The sequence below is a fragment of the Lycium barbarum genome, chromosome 12, assembly GCF_019175385.1.
Source record: "Lycium barbarum isolate Lr01 chromosome 12, ASM1917538v2, whole genome shotgun sequence".
NCBI lineage: Eukaryota > Viridiplantae > Streptophyta > Magnoliopsida > Solanales > Solanaceae > Lycium > Lycium barbarum.
The window spans coordinates 18,451,940-18,469,684 of NC_083348.1; the positions used below are offsets into that span (position 1 = coordinate 18,451,940).

Genomic DNA, 17,745 nt, shown 5'->3' on the forward strand with positions numbered 1-17,745 from the left:
TAGTAAGTGGACACTTATTTGAACGGGGCGAGTACTATGAGCCTGTTTGTCTTTTTCATATTTTGACACTCAAAAGCACTTTAAAAAAACTTGATCAAATACAATCTACTAATCAAATACTGAAAAAAGTATTTCTCAAATGAATTGGCCAAACACAAACTGTTTTTCTCCGGAAATAATTTTTGAAAGTTGTTTTGACAAAAGTGATTCTCAAAATAAATACAATTTTTAACTACTTGACCAAGCAAGCTCTTAGTTTATTCAAGTTTACTTTTACTATTTTATCTTTAACATTTTTTTTAATTCTCAAAATACGTCTAAAAAAATCTCTGACTTTCTCGTTACCCTGTGTAATTTAAACCCTTAAACTTATAATGTTTTTGTAAAATTTTTAAGGGTATCTTAGTCATGTTAGTAAAGGAACAGTTCGTTAGTATTTTTTAACAAGCACATCAACTGCTCATTATCTGTTTAAATATTTATATTCAAAATGTACGTAATTATTTATTTATAAAATCAATTGCTACACTTTAAAACATTTTTCAACACTTTGAGACTCACCATTTACCCTCAGCTAATCCAAATGAATTGGAATTAACTTTTTTCCGTCACTAGATGAATTAAGGTACTCACAACAGTCACAAGTAGGGCTGGGCATAAATACCGAAAATCGAAAAACCGAATCAAACCGAACCGAACCGAACCGAACTAGTTTGGTTTGGTGTTTGGTGTCCATCGTCAAAAAACCGAAACCGAAATAGCCGAACCGAAGTTTAATAAAACCGAACCGAAAAATCGAACGCGCACCGAAATTTAATACATTACCCAAAAAAATTTAAAAAGTCCAGGCCCATTAATTAAAGCAAAAAAAAAAACTCAATTGTAATAAGTCCTCTTTTGCATTTGTATCCCTAATTTTCCACTTCAATTAAAAAAATCAAATATCCTTAACAAAGAAAGGTAACTAGGATGTCTCTTTAGGATTAATGTATGTCCTTTATGTGTTTTCTTAATTATTCTTACGGTATGTATAAAACACCTAGTAATCCTATGTCATGATTATAGTTTTCTGTTCTTGTGTATCCTGTTTGTTTGATTTTGATTTCAATTTATCAGTTTTATGTTTTATTGCTTTTGAGAATATGAATTAGTGTCAATGGAATCACTTCTAATATTATATTAAAAAAACCGAAACCGAACGGAACTTTAAAAAATCGAAACCGAACCGAATTAGTTCGGTTCAGTGTTTGGTGTCCACCTTAAAAAAACCGAACCCGAAATAGCCAAACCGAAATTTGATAAAACCGAACCGAAAAACCGAACGCTCACCCCAGTCACAAGTCATAAATAGATCAACCACTACGACCTTCTCCAAAAAAAATTAATTAAAAGGAAATCAGACTAATTTGATCTTTGGACATTTAATTTAAATTAACTAGAGCAATTGTCATCTTTAGATCCGCGGAAATGTTGTGAATCCAGTGAATCGAAAGAGGAAAGTGACAATAACTTTAATACACGTACAGTCATATACGCGTTCTCAAGACTCAGCAACAACAAAACCCCAAAATACTTTGCAATTCTCGGCTCCACTCTTACAAATCGTATACCACAAAGTCAGTAAAAATAGAGTCAGATCGGAAAAGGAAGTTGAAGACATCGATCTCTTCAACAGATCGACCACCAGATAAGCACAAGAAAAAGTCCAAAATGTCCTCCTCATCTGAAAAAGTGAAGGCATCACACATACTCATTAAGCATCAAGGTTCTCGTCGTAAGGCATCGTGGAAGGATCCAGAAGGTCGTGTTATTTCCAACACCACTAAAGATGCTGCTATATCTCAACTGAAATCTCTACGTGAAGATATTGTGTCTGGTAAAGCTAAGTTTGAGGATGTAGCAAAGAGTTATTCTCATTGTAATTCTGCCAAACGTGGTGGTGATTTGGGTTAGTATAAACCCTACACTCCTTTTACGTCCGCCCCTCTTTTTTTTTTTCCGCTTTTGTGTTGTTCCTGTTTGTGCGCGAAATATGCTGATGGGATTAATTTGCGTGGAAATTAGTTAAAAGGGGTCTTTACAAAATGAATTTAGGTATGCATGGGCGATTATGTAATAACAGAGAGGCGATCTATTATATTTTGTAGAAGGTCATTTAATCAATTCATGAGGAAACGTTTGACCATGAGAATTAATCACTTTATTTTAATCATTTTATTTGAAAATTAGTGTTTGGCATGAAAATTCTAAGTAGGCGTTTGTCCATAGAAAGTAGAACATTTTTTAACTTTATTTGAAAATTTTGAAGTTGAAGGTGTTTGGTTATAGTTTTTTGCAAAGAATATTTGGTTGTTTTAATGTCTAGAAAGTGAAAAAAGTGAATACAGGGTTTGAGGTGCTTTCCAAACCAAATACAACTTACAACTTGGAATTTTTATGGCCAAACGCTGATTTTCAAATGAAGTGAAACAAATTTTTGGAAAAAAGTGAAAAATTCTCATGGCCAAACGGGTCCTAGCGTCTGGCCATGAAAATTTTAAATACAACTTGAAGTTATTTGGAATTTGGAAAGCACCTAATACCCCGTTTTCACTTTTTTTCACTTTCAGTATATTTCAAACAACAAAATATTCTTTGCGAAATCTATATAACCAAACACTCCCTCTTCAACTTCAAAAATTCCACATAAAGTGAAAAATACTTGTTTTCTATGGCCAAACGCCTATTTAGAAGCTACAGGAAAGTAGGCCAATTTCTTTTATAACTAGTATACATAGAAGAATTGGTGAGAAAAATAGAATTACTTGAAATTATATGAAAAAGTTCGTAGTTAAAGGAAAATTGTTGGACTTTGTAAATAGTAATAGTGTCATATAGGATCTGAGGGATTTTGGTGAACTAAACCCCCTTCTATTGGAGTACTATTTTGCTAGTTATCCATCAACTATATAGAAAAATGGGAGAAGTTTTTGAACTGTTTATACTTTGAATTACTCTTGTGAAGTGATAGAGTCACCATGAGGACTTTTTTTAAGTTTCTTGTTTTTCCATTATGGGAAACCCATTTACTTGCTTAAGGCTTCATGACCAAGTGGTTTCTGATTCAATACATTCTTAGTTGGGTTGTCTTGTCTTTGCATTTTCTTCCGTCTATGTTATTTGACTTGATCTATGGAAGCAAGTGATGGTTCTTTTAGTTCAGTTACTCTTAAGGAAAAATAATCTTTGCATTTTTGACTTGGTTGATTTAGTTTCCTAAATTGTCATGTGAGCATGAAATCCCTGCATAAGACTTTTATTTTTGTTTTTGGAAAAAGAACTTGCCATGAAAAATGTGCAAAAAGAAAAAAGCCAATTCATTCTTTGAGCCCCATGAGGACATATATTTAGAGACCCTCAGTCTCCTTGTGTAATATTGTTTCCTGTGTAGTTTCTACTTAGTTGTAGAGGGCAAAGTTGGTCACCATCTTCTTTCCTTTTCTTGTCCTCCCCAGTGTCACCTCCCATTATATTTTGAATCGGATCCCTGCCCTTTGTTTGCATGCTTTCCCATAAGAACTAATGCAAACGACACAAATAACTATGCCTCTCCATCCCAGACTAGTTGGGGTCGGGTATCTGAATCAGTTTTGCTCTATTTGGGCTAATTTCATTTCAATGCTCAAGTTGTCTTACAGGACAAACTATGTAGTGCTTCTCTAAATCTCAAACATATCCCTACACTGGCATACACAGTATCTAACCAAAAAGAATAAAAACCCTCCCCAGCAAAGAGTGGCAGTACTGCTTCTAGTGATAAGATTCAATCTAAGGAAACTCTAAGAATTCAAAAACAAGAAAATAAAAGGAACTTGGAAAATTGGAAAAGAGGAGATAGAAGGATAGATACTAGACCCAAAGGATAGTAAATCTATGGGCAAAATTGGGTATATCAAACCCAATCCCTCCCAATTTGATTCAACCCTAAGAACCTAAGTAATTTGAATTCAAAGAAAGGACTCAAGTGATTCCACAAATGAGCAACCTAATATGAATTCAATGGAACTTGCAATTCAATGCACACCTAAGAAATTACACTTAGTCAATAATCAACCAAACAAACTATCTATTAACTAATCTCTCAAAATATAGATTCACACAATATCCAAGCTAACTTCCAAATGGATGAAAAGAACTATTTATACTAATGTCTATTACACCAAAAGGCCCTAAAGTGGCTCTTTCGCAAAAATGCCCACATGGGTCTTCAATTGCCTCCAAAGCCTCATAACTTGCAATTATGACCTCCAATTGCCATTCTAACCCCATAACTTGCAAGTATGACCTCCAATTGCACTCTTAGCCCCATAGTTGCAACTTTAGCCATTTTGTGCTTCTAGCCACTTTGCAACTCTTCCAATGCCAACTCCCAAACGTTGTAAATCCGCGAAGTCTTCTCTCCAATCTCCTCCAAGGCATCCTTTTTCATGAACAAGGCTTGCAACTCTTGAAGTTCTCTTGCTTGACTTCTAGTGAAAGGCCTTGTGTTTGTTGGGTTCATATCATCCTCCCCTTCTTGGAGAAGATTTGTCCTCGAATCTAAGGGCATACCTACAACACAAGAGGAAAGATCACTCACATTGAAAACATTATGAACATTATACTCACTTGGCAAGTCGATCTTGTAGGCATTGTCATTGATCTTTTCAAGTACTTTGAATGGTCCAACCAATCTTGGATGTAAAGAGCAGTTCCTTGGACGCCTTATCTCTCTATCTTGGATGTAAAGAGCAGTTCCGGTTGAATTTTATTCAATCCAACCAATCTATCTTATCTCAATCTTTGGGAGCAGGATAATCATCACTCTCTAGCCAGATAGTCTTCTGCTTCTTGATAAATATCTATTCCAACTTTGGTAGAAACTAACTAAATGACGAAGTGGAGAACCCATAGGGGCTAGAGATATTGTCTGTTTCCTCCTCTCTCCCCCTCTTTTCTTCATTAACTATGTTAGCATTGTTTTTACATGATAAAACATGATCTTAAAGGGATGAGATTTCCTGTCTTTTGTAAAACATCTCTTGCTTCTAAAGAGTCAGTACCTCATGTTCTTCAGTATCTTGTCTGCTATGCGTTTGTTGGAGGTGTTCAATGGTACACCATGTAAGATCTGGAGATAAGGGTTTTTGACCTCGTTCTTAAGGCTCCATTTGGTTTCATGATGTTCCCCTACATGTATTGAGCTATAAAGCATAATCTGTTTCAATTCTTACTTTTTGTATCTTAGTATTTCAGGTGCATTAAATGTTTTTCAACTCTCCTTAGTTTGTGTGTTATTTGATATGCTTTATTTTGTGCTTCTATGTCTTAAGTTTATTTTTTCAAGAAAAAGTTATAATCTTAAGATTCTGCTTTTAGATGCTTTCTACTGTTTCCCCATGAATTTTGTTTGACTAATGCAACAATTAAAAGAAGAAAGTTGCATGAATTATTACATTCAGAAATATGTTTAAATAATGGGTGAAAATGTTAGGAGAGGGTAAGGAGGTCATTGGAAGTGTAAAATAATACAAAGCAATAACTCTCATATGTTTTAATCTTTGAAGGTTGTGATTTTGTCACTAGAAGATAGGCCAATATTTGTAGAACATAGTACAAGAATAGAAGTGGTAGTACAAAGCGGAATGGAGGGTATATTAATCTTAACCTTGCAAGGATTTAAAATGTAGCAATCTACATGAAAGATGAGTGTTCGACTGAATGTATTTTGATGTTCACAGCAAGCTGCTGCCAACTGCAATCAAACTTCATGATTGCAGAGTTCTGTTTAAACTTTGGTATATGTTTATTCTGCAGTTTTATTTGATGAAATAAGCACCTTTTTTTTGTCAAGCAGCAAGAATGCTGTCTTTATCTCTTTTCCTGAGGAACTTTACAGTACTCCAAAAGGTGGCTCAACTTCTATTCCTCGTCTGACAGTTTATGTAATTTGGTGTCATGAAATTCCATCTCTTTCTTCATGCACAGACTTTCCACTCTGCATACTGCATAGCATGCCCAAGGTTTAGGAAAACTTCTACAGGTGTTATGTATTTGGGCACTATTTTGGCAACTAGCAGTTTTAACTAAAATAGTAAAATTTGATTGTTATTAAAAGTCCTTTTTTTTTTTCGCTTTGTCTTTTCTTTGGATTGGTAAAGGGTATTGTATTGGTAAGCAGCAAAACTGCTGGCAAGAATTTACAGAGGAAAGCCTCTTTTAGGAAAAGCCTCATTACAAGTTGTGTAATGAACTCAAAGCCCTGTTTTTTGCAAACACTCTGTATTCTAAAATAGTGCCCAATATAGCCATTTCCTCTAAAAGAGAAGCAATGAAGAGGATTTAATGGCCGGACTTATATTTTGATTGCACTTACACCAAGGTAGCAAATTTTAAAGCTATCATAATGAATGGATGAATAGACAAATTGGTATTTTCCTTGATATGCGGTAAATTTAACTTACTAATTGTCGCATGGTGACCTAATCCATGCTCTCCTAATAATTCCATTTTAATTCTCGTAGGCTTGTAATGCATTTTAAAAAAAGTCATTGTGACTACTACATCTTTGACACACAATTACATTGTTATCTTACTCGCCGGAGGCATTTCACAGTCATTTATCCTATTTATCTGTCAAGAAATTTTGGTTAAATGAAAATTCCTACAAGGAGATGATTATTAAGGAAGAAATATGTCAAGTTGTCAACGGCACCTAATTGTTTCTTTCACTTGAGAAGGGCTGCCTCCTGTGCATGTACTAAGATGTTCTAAATGTGGCATTGAAAGTCTGTTACCTTATTCAAAAAAATAAAAATAAAAATAAAAAATTGAAAGGCTTTGAGCTTCTGGAGCTGTGGAATAGAGCAATCTGATACATTTTTTCTCGCTAACTGAATGTTTGAAAGATGACAAATAAGTTGTTCGCACTTGTCAAAAAAGAAAAGGAAAAAGTTGTATCCAGATTCATGCAGGTCAAGTTTTGTATAGTAATTTTCTCTATAAGATGTTGCCCGATTCCAAAGCTCAGCATCTGTCAACAAAGATGTTGCGGGTGTTAATTTTGTCTCGCTTCTTTTGGGTTCTTATGGCTTCTTAAAAGCCACAAATATGGAGTAACTTTGATTCTTGGTGGATAACTTAGTTCCGGGTCGCATATACTGAAAAAAGAAATTATGTAATTCTGAATCAGCTGCTGTTGCAGGGGCCTTGCAGAACTAACCTACTACATAAAGCACAGATACTGCTCTATAACATCGAATGGATCTGAGCAAACGCTTTGATTGCCAATGCTTTTAATAGACATGCGTATTTTTTTTACTCCCACGGCATAGTTTTGGTTCGTTAATGATCTTTTTTGCCTTGGAAATTGCTTGCACTGGTTATCAAGCTATACTAACCTCTGAAGAATTCATGTTCAGGTCCATTTGGCAAAGGTCAGATGCAGAAACCTTTTGAAGAGGCAACTTATGCTCTAAAAGTTGGCGAGATAAGTGACATCGTGGAAACCGACAGTGGTGTTCATATCATCTTGAGAACGGTGTAATTGTGAATGTAATTGCAGAAGAATGATTTAGCTGGGTGGTGCAATAGGCAGCCATAAAATGTTGCCACTATAAATACTTAATCGATCATTATTGACTATTAGAAGATTGCACAAAGAATTTTTTTCTTAGGCTCTTCTGTTCCCATGGGTTGGGGGTGAAGAATTAAGAAAAAGAGAAGAGACTTTCTTTGGTTGTCTTTCAGTTGGTATTTTTTGGGCATTTTTTATTTTTGCCAGAAACCTTTTGACCTAATTTTGTGTGTTCATGCATGCTTTTGATGTGTTTTCTCTTTCTTACAAGCTTCTATAGTCATCCATGTGAGATTCAGCAAACCTATTAATTTGGTACTCATTCGTTTTCATTTTATAGCATTGTCTTTTGACCGGGCACCGTTAAAAGAGAAAAGACGGACTTATTCATTATATATACTTAGAGCTTGTGACAGAAATAGGTCACACGACGTTTCTACTATTATAAGAGCATGTCATAAGGGTAAAATAAGAAATATAAATTAAAATTTAAAGAGTTTTCAAATGAAGAAAAAATTGCTACTAATTTTTTTCGATTATACTATATATTTTTTCAAGCATGCTATAGAATAAACTGTCATGTAATAGTAGAGTTGAGGATTAATTAGCCAAGCTGATAGTGAACATATGCTAAAAATGTAGAATATTGAAATGAAACAAGCTCTAATGAAAGAAAATATCTAGTAAGAATTCATAACTGAATCGAGTTAGGTTGAAATCGAGGCAAACTAATTGTGATGGTCCATTTTGAATGCCATAAAAAATTAGCGTCTTCGAGTATCCAACGTCTTCACTACTTATCTGCCGCCCTTCACGATCTTCCCAAGGCTGCGTTTTCGCCATCGTATGGTCTGACTTATCTATCTTTTCGCTAGTTACACTCTCGTATTCAATTGGAATACTTTTAAGGGTTAGGTCCAATTCTAATGCCTTCTTTTCCGTCTTTTCACACCTCTGTCTTTTATGACTAACGGTTCCTAGACCCGCAAGTTAATGGGGACATTGAGATTCACCGCGTCATTTATGAAGTCTTCGATTATACCTTATTCCTCGTCTCTTTTCCCGACTTTATTTATAACATATCTAAAACTTCTTACCCTGAGTTCTTCTTCCATTTATACCATCATTCTTTTGTCAATATTTCCATACCCTTCCATCCATCACTAGTCCTTTCGCCCGTTTAACTCACTTATTTATAATTCTTCTTAACTACGCGTTTGTGTTGCAGCTGTGCATCCACGTTTTCCAAGTGTCCTGCTACTTTTTGCTCTTAGCATAGAATTCTTACAATGTACACTATCTCTATCCTCGTTCATCGAGTCTTCATCCGTCTTTCTGATGTCACGGCCAGGTTGTCCTCTATGCACGTTCCCTACATTACACTTTATTCCCTTTATAATTGAATCTCTCGGTCTTTACAGGAATTCTTGCCTCATGTCATTAATTTTCTAATCATATGTATCGGCCCACCATCCTCGTTCTTATCTCGGTGATTGATCGGTTTCCTACCGCCAACTCGTTAAAGTATCCTTCTTACTTCCATGGTTAAAGATTTCCAGTTACTTTGCTGCTAAATGCTCTCCTTTTTTTTTTTTTTTTTTTTTTTTTTTTTTTTTTCCGATCAGCCCATTGGTATACCTTTCCTATTTTCATCCTTAACCTTCCTTGGGTTCCTTCCTTCTCGAGCGTTCTTCTCCTCTTGTTATTTACAGTATCGCCCCTGAAGTTCATGAGATATTCCTTTAAACGTGCGAATCCGTCCTATTTTTAAGTCATCCTTTAAGAAAGCTTCTCTATATCTGAGGCAACCATATCAATATGACTACAGATTTATCCGTTTATATATATATATATCTTTCGAGAGTTGGAAATCTCTTAGCATCGTTGCAAGGCCTAATCATTCTTTTTCTTACTTCACATTCCTCATCGTGGGCACTATCCTTTTAGGCCCACTTATCGAAATTTGTTTTCTGACCCCACACATTCCTCTTTTGTTCCATACTACCACACTTTAATCCCTTTCACATGCCTACCTTTGAATGTTTACCCAAATAGTCTCGCCTTTGCCCGTCGTCTCTCTCGGAGGCTTCACTTACTCATGTTTCTTACTTTTTACTTTTTCGACACTTTGATCTCCTTACCTTCCATATATTCACTTTCTTTCTTTTCCAAATGTCATTGCATTAGAACTCTCCAAACCTATCCGGTAGTGAAAGTAACGTCAACTTAATTGGTAACGTTCTTCTGTCACTTGAACTTTATTACCCTGTTCGATCAATGCCTTCAATATACCGCAACACCGGTTGCTGGGATACACATACCCGCTGATACAGCCATATATGGGGTATCATACGCATTCATATATATATTTTCTACGCCTCGCTTACAAGGTATTTCCGAACACTATTCAAACTCATCCTAATTCTAGAGTTGTGATGCACCTTCTTTCTCTTCACCGGTCTAGTCTGCCTCGTCCTACGCGACCTCTTATGGTTTGCAACCATTCTGTATACTCCAATTTCCTTTAGACTACTCTAGCTTCTCATTTGTCTCCTATGTCTGAATTTATAGGACCTTTAGTACACTTCCCAGGGGGTCACCCATCCTAATATTTCTCTCACTCCAGCACGCTTAACCTCAAAACTCTGATGAAATCCGATGCGTTAATGCTGGTATGATCGCATCCACCTCACCGCATGACCTTCATCACATAATCTGGAGCAGGTTGAAGTCTTAACAGATTCCAAAACATTCTCATAACACATCTCCCTCCGGATTAGAAAGGGTCTCTTACTCTTCCAACTACAGGATTACTATTTCGGCCTTTTCAATCCTCAACATTCACCTTTCACCTATATGTATGACTACTTTCCGTCCTAGATTTCCAGATCCCCAATGGTGGCGAAAACACCTTGGTCGCCGTTACTTATAAATACTTGGTTATCGGCCCCTTTGGATTTCCGCTCGCCGCTTTTAATTAATAATTTATAGCAAATACACACACATAGAAAATTCCAATAAAGGCCCATAAACCTATAGCCGGTCGGTCTCTGGTCTGATCTGGTGGACTATAAGGTGAAGTGTACTCCTCATCATCGTCTACCCACTATCTGCTCGTCTGGCCTTTATCATCTCTCTCATCTGAGTCCGAGGGATATAGATAACCGGGTAACTCCTGGTTTACCGACGGCCAGGATAGAGGGCTAGAGTAATTCGTAACACTCACCGGGGAGGCTGGTCTGACGTAGTGCTCTACTATAGGAGCAGCTGGTACGACCTCAGGGATCTCCTTCTCCGGTGTCTCAGACAAATACTCAGATGGATCTGTATCATAGCTGTCCTCTGGGGGCTCCTCCTCCCTGGGAGTCAAAAACTCTAGAGGAATCGCTGCTGGGTCCTCCGAGGGATCAGTCTCAATGGAATAATTGAGGCTCCTCCGACTCGGTCCTGGAGCCTGGAGTCCTGGATATACTCTAGGGGCCTTCTTAGCACGCCCACTGTCTGAAGATGATCTCTTCATCTCTTGTCAGTCTGCACTTACCTGCAGGAAAAGGATCAGAAGCGATCTTTCTTAGACTCTAGCTCTATTGCACTATCTAAGATGGAAAGAAAGGTCAATGATTCCTAGATGCCCTGCAGCCTCCAGTTTATAAATGTGGCCGGCTTCACACCCATAAACAGGACTGTGATAGACACGTCTTGCAGACAACCCTAGGACAGAACTGCTCTGATACCAATTTATCACACCCTACCCTTGGTAGGGCGTGATTGGCACCTGGCACCTTACGGAAACCGAGCGAACCAACTTATAACTTACATCCTTTGTGTCTCAAATGGAAACAATTGGATCGAGAGGCTAAATGCGAACATAATATCATGCATGAGTATATGTACATTGGACCCATGATGACAACATTAATATCGTCACACTATGACTAAGACGTACACAGGAACTGTCTGCAAAGCCTCTATGAACATGACTGAAGTATACAAGTCGGGACTGGGCCCCCGACATACCCTGAACAAAATCATACATATGTTTATATATCTATACTCGGTAGTGCTCCAGGAAGAGATGGAGATCACCAATCAGAACTGGTACCTAAAGGCAGCCTTCTATGGAAGATCTTTGTCTCGTCTATCTACACCTGCGGGCATAAACGCAGCGCCCACAAGAAGGGACATCAGTACGAACAATGTACTGAGTATGTAAGGCATGAATAGTAACATATTAAGAAATACCGAACACGGAAAATGCATATAATGAACGTATGGGGATAAAGTAACATAAACAAGATCAACCTGTGCCTTTGAATGCCCTTTTAAGGCGAATGTCGTGCATGCTTAGCTTTTTAAGAATTTTTCCATATATATCCATACATATATAATATCTCGTCCGGTCGTTGAGGCGCGGTAATATGTATATAGATACATATATTTATATACATATAGCATCTTACATGGTATTATCTTACCCGGCCCTTTCGGGACTCGGTGTTATCTTACCCGGCCCTTTCGGGACTCGATGTTATCCCCAACTGATCAGTGGGATGCAATTCATACATACATACATACATACACATAAAAATACATAAATGAAATCAACATCATCATTAGCATTACCATTGTTACTATATCATTACTTGAAGGATCAACCATCGTAAGATGAAATCGACGATGTCACGGGAGTCTCGAGAATCATGAACTTAGGTAATACTGGAAATAGAATCGTTATCATCGCTATGTCTCACCTCGAATGAACGAGTAACATGAGGTGAGACCATCAACAATAAGTATGGTTAAGGGATTCATGGAATGGCTCAATAGTCTCATAATGCCTTCAAATCATAGCTTCGGAGTTTCAAACGAAGAGAATCATCATCATCATCATCACAATCATCATAGAACATATTCCATTTAACATCATAAGAGGCTTTAAGAGTCATGAACTTCGAGCTTTTGAAAACAAGGCGGTTATGGAAACATTTATGGAATCATAACATAGGAATTATGCCTTTGAAAGAAAGGGACGAGCCTTAACATACCTGTTCGACCTCCTACTAGCTACGCTTATGCGTCTGATCTCGCAAGTCTATATTTAAGAGGATTTACACTAACGTTAGCCTCTTCATCGCACAGTTGTACCAAGTTTCAAATCAAACTATTCTATATTCTGCCGAAAATCGGGCAGCATCTCCCCTGTTTATACGCCTAGCCCGAATTCTCAATTCAACAACCAACAATAACAACAATACCAACATCAATAGCATCATTTTCAACACCAAATTATTCCATAGAACAGCCCACACACTGTTTTCTAACTTCCATAACTAACCAACCCATTATACAATTATTTAACCACGCTTTCTTTATAAATAAGTCGGTATTAACATAAATAGAAAGAGATTCATACCTCTCTCTTGGTAATACTGCAATATCTTCACTTATCCACCATAGAATTAAGCCAAAATGCATTACTATACAATTTTGTAGTTGTAACTATACGTCGCCTGGACTGGAATTTGGGAATTTTTACCTGGTTTGGGCTAAAAAGTTGGCTTGGGGGTTTGGGGAGAATTCTCCAGATTTTTGGAGAATATTTGAGGTGTTTGTTGGGGAAAATAAGGGGTAAGCCCCTTAAATTGCGGTCCAGGTTCTGCCTGGACCGACTTAAAATTCCTTCAGCGCGATTGCGCCCCCTTTGGGCGCGTTCGCGCAGGCCTAATTTTCCTGACTGCGCGTTCATTTAGTAAAAAGGTCATAACTCTTGATCCCGATATTGTGTGAGGGCCCACGACCTATGTTTGGAAAGATATTTCAATTATCGACAACTTTCATTCTTGGTGTTTGTCCAAATTCCAAACTTATAATAGCGTTTTGGCCCCTCCAAGTCAGATTATCCGAAAATGTTTCCTTAAATCGTCTTTTTGGAGGGCTTATGCCCATATTTGGCTTAAGGGTCCGTCTTAGGACTTGCTCAACTTCCCATGAACTACTCATATATCTCCTCATATGTCCTTTATAAAACTCCCGATGTGTGGGCCCCACTTAGCTTAGAGTAACGAGGGCTTTTCGTCAAGTGATATATGAACCGATTCACCCCATATGGTCTCCACATATCATATATGCATATTATTACACTCTTATAATATAACCTTCCTCCTTAATCCCTGTATAACTTTACTCTTGTTCGGGCTCACACTAAGCTGTCTACAGTCTAGGTAGCGCGAAATGTTCCAGGGTGTAACATTTCTATCTTTTGGTACTTTTCTGCTAGTGTAATACATATTCAATGTACACTCTCAGAGGCTCATAGACATAGTGGGATATGTAAATATTGTGTATGGTCATGTTGGCCATGTTTTGGTCTGGGATGCTTTCTTGTTAGCCTTGCCGGCTTTATGATACTCGTGATGTTGTAGCGACCTTGTCGGTTAGCATATTTTACTTGCGTTTACATATTAAGGGTTTCGTGCATACAAAACCATATACATATCACTTAGGTCGTCGATTACATTATAACACCTAAATAAATCAGGTTATCGTAGTATATAAGAAAGCCGGACGCAAACCATACATACATCACAGAACTAATGCGACCCACGACCCACATACATGTCTACAGGCCTCTACAAACCATAACAGAAACATATGACAGGACAGGGCCCCGCCGTACCCCTGAATAGTCACATACACAAAAATATGTAAAACGGAAAGATCTGTACCAAAAGTGTGGGCTCCGGATCAAAGGAGCACTCCAAGTAGCAGAACGGCACCCTAGACTGGCGGATCACCACAATAAATGTCTGTACCTGCGGGCATGAAACGCAGCCCCCGAAGAAAGAGGGTCAGTACGGAATATGTACTGAGTATGTAAAGCATGAAGTATAGAAAACAGAACCATAACCGGAACAACGGTACAAAAATAAGTACATTACCCAGATTACCAAAGCGCTGTTTTACCCAGTCACAAATCATATATGCAGATATCATATGTCAGAAAAGTGCAGACTCAGAATATCAGAATGATTGCTTCCACACGCGGATCGTATATGCTGAGGTCTTATGTCAGAAAAAGTAAGGATCCGGAGCGTCAGAATATTTTCTTTCCAGACACAGATCATGTATGCTGATATCGTATGTCAGGAGAAGTACAGAGGATACAGAATGCCAAAATGCTTACTTTCCGAACACAAACCAAACATATCAGAGTCATATATCGTATATACACATATAACAGATCCCGGCCCACCTGGTAAGGGACGCGGTGGACAGAATCATGTAACAGATCCCGGCCCTCTGGTAAGGGACGCGGTGGACAGAATCATCAGATGCCAAAATCGGATACCATATATGCATGTAACAGATCCCGGCCCTTTAGTGAGGGACGCGGTGGACAGAGTAATCAATGCATGTCAGAATCATGTACCGTATATGCAGATAACAGATCCCGACCCTCTATTGCGGAACGCGGTGAACAGAATTATCATGTGCCATCCTGGCCGCCATCCCCATATCATCATCTACAGACATACATATAACAGAACCCGGCTGCAAGGGAGAGGGACGCGGTGAACAATGTAGAGGAAGATGCACGATAACATAACAGAACCTGGCCCGGGCGCAGTGAATAACATACTGAGGCTTGCACGAACAGAGCAGTGAGAAACCATATGCACACATATCCAGACTCGACAGATACATACATTTACCGACATTTGAAGATCATAAACACGTTCTGAACCAATCAGAGTTTGTATGTGAAAGTTACGGACAATCTTTTTATCACATAACTTTTACGGACATTCAAAGCAAATCCGAGATTACTTACGGAAGTTAGGGATATCCAGACTTACAGAACTCTTTAGGAACAAAATTCTTTATGCTTATGTTGTTATTCATTCATATAATAAGCTCCATTATGTCGAGCGTACTCATATCGAATGTGAACAAAATCGTGGACAACTCGCAAAAATCTCAAATAGAGCTTCAAAAGTCATAGATACGTATTAAAACTATATGCATGTAACTGAATAAATAAATTCCAAGACTCGATGGACAAATACATTCACGACATCCGAAGGTTCAGAAATCAGTTTCGGGTCAATCGGAGTTAGTATGCGAAAGTTACAAACTTTTGAGGTACAGAACTTGCTAAAAGCATTTCAGAAGCTCTTTTTAGAAATTTCCAGTAGCAATCATATTAGGGAACTTTCAACTATCGCTAAGGAGCAAATCAAATGGGGTCTTAGAATCATATGTACATATCAAAATACATGTATCCAAAACTTTAGCCATATCAAATATTTTTCGGACATCATTCGGAAGTATACCAACTAGAATCTTTCGAACATCATAAATGCGTAGCAAATCATATGGAACAACTCATGGAGATCAAAGACGTCGGCCATCCTAGTGGCGCTAAGAATAGAATTTTTCTTTAGAAGCACACACATATGTCATTCGTTCATTTCATAAAGGTCATGCCAAAAGAAAGAAAGGTAGACTTTACATACCTCGATCGCTCGCTAAACAAATCCCGACTCAAGTCTCGGGCTCTCCAATATCTACAATAACGTTATCAATTGCCAAACATTAGCTACAAGTACTTAGAACTTCAATTCTAACTAGTACTTGTCTACAAAAATTTCGGCAGCATCTCCCCTGTAAATTCAACATCCCCGAGAATTTAATTCGGCCAAATTCATCAACAACCACACCAACAATACCAACAACCATAATAATAGTCATCAAGAATCAATTTAAACTCATTCTAACATTAATAACTTTCCTTTCTACATATTTCATCATTATTCAATTCAACTACGCATTTTCAAGCCAATTCCAAGGCTCACATATTCATTATTAATTCAAGATCAACCAAATACAATTCAAAAGCATTTCATACAATTCCACCAAATATTCTACAATCCCACTATCACCATATTCCATTCGAAATCTCCACAAATGTGACAAAGTCACAACGTCGCATTTTCTTCTTCCACTTTCATCAACAACAACAACAATTTGCACCTTAACAACTCCATTCCCATAATTACATAAACTATAATAAAATCACATACTTTCCTACAACAACTTAACAACAAATTTTCATGCCAACTTGAACTATTATTCTTCCATTTACATCACAAGGCCATAACACACAAATTTCATACTAAATAAATTTAATTCATCCTCCTTCACCAAAAGACACCACACGGCCATAACACACACACATACACACACACACGGCTCACACACTACACACAACATCTCCATATTTTCCATTCAATTCTACTCACTATAACATATATAAATCTTCCATAAAAAAAGATAAATTTTTTCACCTTTTTCCTTCAAATTCTTCACTTGCCACTAAAGTGATTTTCTTGCCTAAAAAATTATACCACGTTGAAGTGAGTCTTGAGCTTAGTAGGAATACTAGAAAATTATAGTTTTTGGACCAAGGATTGATGAGCTAAATTATTTTTTTCCTTGTGTTGGCCGAATGGCCCTTCTCTTTGTGCTCTCAAGTCTTGTTTCTCTTGAAGATTCTAGATGAAGACAAATGGTGGCCCTCTTTATATATTTATTTGATCAATTAAATTTAGCACATGGGCTTGGGCCCTTTTTCCCTTCTATGGCCGGCCACACACACACCTTGGGCCTCTTTGTTTTTTTTTTTTTTTGATTTTTGCTAGCCCAATTACTTTTGGTTCATATTTTGTAATTCACGAAACTAATTTCCGAAATTCCAATTTTGCCCTTAGCCTTCCTCGATATTTCCGCATCAATATTTTCATAACAACATCTATATTAAATAAAATCAAAATATTTCCTTATCTCTTACTAGTCACAATTATTTCGATTTATCCAAATGTGCGAAATTACGAGATATAACATCTCAGTTCAAGTCTATGTGAAGCTTCTAATCCATAAATACATCAGGTAACCAAATAAGCAACTAAGTCCTTAGTCTATCAAGAAAACAAATAAGCACCCAAGTCCTTAACCCGTCAATCATCAAACGCCGAAAAAGGCAATCCAAACCACAATAAAGGCATAGTAGACAATCAATTTGTTCAAACCATTATACAACAAAGGAGATAGGATGACTGATATGATATAAAGGGCAAATGTATGTAATGCCA

The 17,745-nt window shown here is 37.3% G+C and overlaps 1 protein-coding gene across 1 annotated transcript; it reads left to right on the forward strand.

The window, feature by feature from the left end:
- The first annotated feature begins 1,457 nt into the window (after positions 1-1,457).
- LOC132621186 (peptidyl-prolyl cis-trans isomerase Pin1-like) lies at positions 1,458-7,864 on the forward strand. Its single transcript, XM_060335355.1, has 2 exons — positions 1,458-1,948; positions 7,440-7,864. The coding sequence occupies exons 1-2, from the start codon at positions 1,711-1,713 to the stop codon at positions 7,562-7,564; spliced, it is 363 nt and encodes a 120-aa protein (XP_060191338.1). The 5' UTR covers positions 1,458-1,710; the 3' UTR covers positions 7,565-7,864.
- The last annotated feature ends 9,881 nt before the right edge of the window (positions 7,865-17,745 follow it).